The 4,697-nt window shown below is 47.0% G+C and overlaps 1 protein-coding gene across 4 annotated transcripts in view; it reads right to left on the bottom strand.

The window, feature by feature from the left end:
* Positions 1 to 306, bottom strand: part of Papola (poly(A) polymerase alpha) — a 61,827-nt gene extending 61,521 nt beyond the window's left edge. For all 4 annotated transcript variants that reach the window (XM_048799296.1, XM_048799298.1, XM_048799297.1 and 1 more), the window contains exon 1: positions 287 to 306. In XM_048799296.1, the coding sequence (XP_048655253.1) occupies positions 287 to 291 (5 nt within the window). In that variant the 5' untranslated portion in view covers positions 292 to 306. The remainder of the gene's footprint in view (positions 1 to 286) is intronic.
* Positions 307 to 4,697: the final 4,391 nt, after the last annotated feature.

The raw sequence follows: 4,697 nt of genomic DNA, 5'->3' as shown, positions 1-4,697 counted from the left end.
GGACGGCGCGGTGTCGGAGGCTCCGGACGGCAGTCTGCCCTTAGGCGAGGATACCGTCGTGGCCGAATGGGGGCGACGCGGTTCCGATGGCGCGGGAAGGTTCCGCAGCGACCCCCGGCCTCCGAGGCGCCGCTTCCGGTGCACCGTGCGGACCCGCCCTTCTCGCCTCCTGAGGCGCTGGCGCGTGAACCATGTGCTGCTCGGGGGCGCGGGTGGGTCGCAGCCGTGGGTTATGACAACTTGCTCAACCGCACCGTAGTTTACCGAAGGTAGGAGTCATGCTTACTTCATAGGGTAACCGAGGCTTTATGCGGTGAAGCCAGAGAGGTGTTTAGCTCGGAGCCTGGCTCGGCGCGCCACAGCGTTGCTAGGACTTGGTCTCTCCTGGGTATGCCTTCCGCCGACGGAGCCCCTCGTCCGTCTGGTCCACTGATGTTCCTGACGTCTGTCTGCAGGCTTTCCGCAGATATTTATTGAGTGGATAAGTTTTGCTAGATCGGACTGTGATGACAGCCAGTTCTGCAACACGAGCTACTTGATAAAGCTGTCGGTAACTACTGAGATTTTAGCAAAGGCTGTTTTGAGCCGAATTTCCCCCCAGGCTGTGTTTCCAGCCCTTAATCTCTTTGTGGTGGGACCTAGAATTCGACCTTCTGCCTTGTCACCGGTAAAAGCTTGAAAAGGTGCCTGAGGCAGCCCCTGCACTCTGAAGCTCTTTCCCTCTGTAAATTAGAATGGACATTCCAAAGTGTTGCACAAGTTAATAGGGGTAGGGTGGGGGTCAAATGAGTAGGGGAAAGCGTTAGCCTGAAGTTTCAAAACTCTAAATATTTTTATATGCACTTATAAATCCTCAGAAGATCTGACAAAGGACTTATTTTCCTTCTAGAACTAATGATTCAGAATGAGAAAAGCACAGGCTGTAAATCTGTATGCCACATTTGGCTGTTAACCACATGAAAGGAGGCTATTCCATTTAATATGAGCTGTAAATGCAAAATACACACGGATTTCGGAGATTTTAGCACAAATTAATAATGTGAAATACTGCAATCAATTACTTTATATTGGTTGCATGTTGAAATAATGTTCTGGTTCTGTTGCATTAAAGAAAATGGTATTAAAATTAATCTCACCTGGGGGGCTGGCATCTCCAAAAAAGCTGAGGATGTGAGATTCAGAGAAATCCATAACCTATTAAGGCTTCAGTCTTAAAAGTGGTCAATGGAGTGCTGGGATTGTAGCTCAGTGGAAGAGCCTAAGGTGTGAGGCCCTAGGTTTGATCCCCAGCACCACATAAAACTAAATAAACAAAAGTATTGTGTCCATCTACAACTAAAAATATATTTTTTTTTTTTCAAAAAAAGTGGTCAGTGAAGTCCTAGCCCAGGGTCCTGACTGGGGAACTGTCAAATGAGGTCTATTTGCCCCAAAAACCAAAAAGAAAAGGTAACATTGAAAAACATGAAAGGACCTTTAACTCTTTAAAGCATGACTGTACTGAGAAAACAAAGGCCCTTAGCCCAGAGACTGAGAATGACTTTGATGTTTTATAGGGGAATAGGGGCAATGGTGAGGGGGGTCTGCATAGCTGGCGGGATTTCATAAGCTGCCCAAACAGGTGATCTTGACCAGGTCATTATCTCAGGATTGGGCAGGCAGGGCCTTGTCCCAGAGGAGAAAGTGCTGTTGCCTGGTGGGGAGCTGGTGGTAAGGTTGACTCATCACATGATCATTATCCTATCAGACCTTGTTTCTGGAATCCAAGGTGACTCAGAGCAAAGAAGATGAATGCAAAATGCAGGCAGAGATGCCAAGTCTTTAATCCTGCTTTTAACCATCCATTGGACATTTGCAGGAAAAAGTAAAGAGTCTTAAATCCTTGATACTGAAGTTGCTCATAATAATGTGTCTGAAGGTGTTGAAAGGCAAGTGAGGAACAAGAGACAGGTAAGCAAGAAATGAAAGACAGAGACCAGGCAGACATAAACAGGAGAGTTTATTTGTCAGAGCTGTCAAATAAAGGCCATCTCTCTATAGTGGAAAGAGGCAAAACAGGCTTGGTTCCAGGACTTTTATGGGGCAGGCTCAGGAATCAGAGCCCAGTGGGTCTTACTGCAGGTGGTTAGGGGTTGGATTGGTATGAGGGAGTGGGAAAGCGAAACTTTTCCCTTAAAATGGTGACTGTTAGCTTAATCAATGTCTCTTTTAACTGCATAAGCAATAAGGTCTTAATAAAGTGTTGTAGGATGTAGGGTGCTTCCTACAACCAGTCAAAAAAAAATGGTGACTGTCACTTAAGATGTCCTTCCAGATGCTAAGCAAGGATCTTGTATTCCCCCACTTTTTTGTTTTTTATTGGGCCCCTTAGGAAACAGGGATGTAGGTCAGTCTTCTATAACTTCTACATGCTGGGAAGGGGCGGCATTTGAATCTCTCATTAGGGGCACAGGATGTAGGTGACCATTGTCCAAGTCATAGAATGGCTATGACTGAGTGGAAAGTTGAATTAGTCAGAAGCCAAATGGAGGGGGCAGCCGAGAGGTGAGTCAGGTGGGATTCTATATTGGGAGTTCCCCATGGTGAGTTGGAGTGCTAGAGTGGCTAGAGGAAGATGTCTCCTGCTCTAGGACAACCCAGAGTGAGAGAGGGGACAGCATTGAAAGGGGTGGTCACCACCCAATTCACTAGCCCCAGGGCTGAAGCCTTTTGGGGACTGAGAGAAGGGAGTCATCACCCAATCTTCCCTAGTCCCGGGCTTGGCCCATAGAGAGTCTTGGTTGCCTGGCCAGGGCTTTTGTGAGCTCTGCTGAAGAGCTGAGAACCAAGACCTGAGAGTGAGCTTGCCCAGCGGAAGGGATGGGAAGGTCAAGAGTCTTGGTGCTGGGCCAAGATCTAGGTTAACTTTTGTCGCTAGAGAGGAGAATTGTCTGAGTGGTGGTGGAATGCAGTCCCTGGCGGCCCAATTTTGGTGAGGGATTGGTGGTATTCCTGTAACAAAAGCTGGTTTATAGTTTGGCTAGAGATTTTTTTTGATCCATTTTTAAATTTTAGTTTATGAGTGCTCTATATGTTGGTTTTGATACACACACATAGACAAGACAGTACACAGAATAAATGAGTAAAGGCCTTATCACTTTTAAAACTTATTAGATTAAGAGCTGAAGGGAAATCAAGAAATGAGAGACAGGTAAGTAAGAAATGAAAGGCGGAGACCAGGCAGACATACACAGGAGAGTTTATTATTTGTCATTGCTGACAAATAAAGGCCATCTTTCTATAGGCAAAACAGGCTTGGGTTCCAGGACTTTCATGGGGCAGGCTGAGGAATCAGAGCCCAGCTGCTGGTGGTTAGGGGTTGGGTTGGTATGAGGGAGTGGTGAGCCTTTCTCAGAAATGCCCCTGGGCGGGAAAGTGAAACTTTTTCCTTAAAATGGTGGTTGTCACTTAAGATGGCCATCCAGATGCTAAGCAAGGACCTTATAAGAGCCAACTTTGTAAATTGGTCTCTGAGCCAAATGAAGTGTTAGTTAGTCCTAGGAAAAAAATGATATGACCATTAATTACTTCATTAAAGTGATATGAGAGAAAGAGATAGGGAGGGGGGAGAGGGAGAAAATTTTGAAGTCATTCTGTGTTGTAGCCAAGGGAAAATTTAAATTGACTTTTTTTTTTTTTTTGGTCTTAGGCCTCTTATCCAGCCTGCTGAGTCTGCCCTTTGTATTTCAGTGTTAGCTTCAGTGTGGCCTTGGCCAGGGGCATTGCTGCCCAGGGCTTTACAATGTACTGTGCCCATAGAAGCAGGGAGGAGGGTTCTGGGTCCCTTGTTTGTCTAGAAGTAGGGTCTCTGGAGAATCCAGAGCTTTAGTGGCAAGTAGAAGCTGGTGGGGCGGCGAGTAATGAATTGGTTTCTACTAGTTACTTCTCCAGGCAAATTATAATCCCACTGGGGTCCTGATTGGGATCACGTCAGTGCCGATTGGATGGCAGCCGAGGTCTGATGTACCCCATCAGCATAATTTCTAGCTTGCTCCCAAACTCACTGTGCTCCTCGGGCAGGAGGGTGTTAGACAAGATCATATGGACATCAGGGAAGGTCAAATCGTGATGGGGTCAGATGCTGAAACTCTTTGATATATGTACTTGAAGTGGGACATGAAGTATCGGACCCCAGCTGCTTTTCTATTGTGAAAGATTTGACAAAGAGAAAGGCACCTGAACCTGGATTACACCATCTACCCAGCCACCTCGAGTAGAGGACACAGAGATGCAGGCTGGGCAGCGGCAGCCCATGAACGTGTGGTAGGAGGACAGAAGGTCGGAGGGGCCCAGGGGACAGTGGCCCGGAGGCTTCATTAGAAAGAGAATTGTGGTATGGCAGGGATTCATCCACTGGGTCGAAGGAGAAGGAGTCCTGGGTAGGATCTTCTGTCCCTTTGGAAGCAGACTTAGGGGAGGTGGGAGCTCAGAGGACTTGTGCAGGAGTTGCAGAGAGAGAGCTTGGAATGCAGAGAGGAGAAGACCTGAACATAGGATATCTCTTTCCATTTTCCAGAACGCTCACATAGTTGAAAAGGCCTCTGGTAATATTGGGATCTAGAGTGCCATTAAGTGGCCACATTGTCCAAAGGATCTTGAGGCCAGATCTGATTGCACAAGCGGATAAGTTTTGGGGGGTTTAGGTCCAGGGTGAGAGA

The sequence above is a fragment of the Marmota marmota genome, unplaced genomic scaffold (assembly GCF_001458135.2).
Source record: "Marmota marmota marmota unplaced genomic scaffold, marMar, whole genome shotgun sequence".
NCBI lineage: Eukaryota > Metazoa > Chordata > Mammalia > Rodentia > Sciuridae > Marmota > Marmota marmota.
Note: the sequence above shows the minus strand (reverse complement) of the source record. Positions and strands in the feature narration are given on the sequence as shown.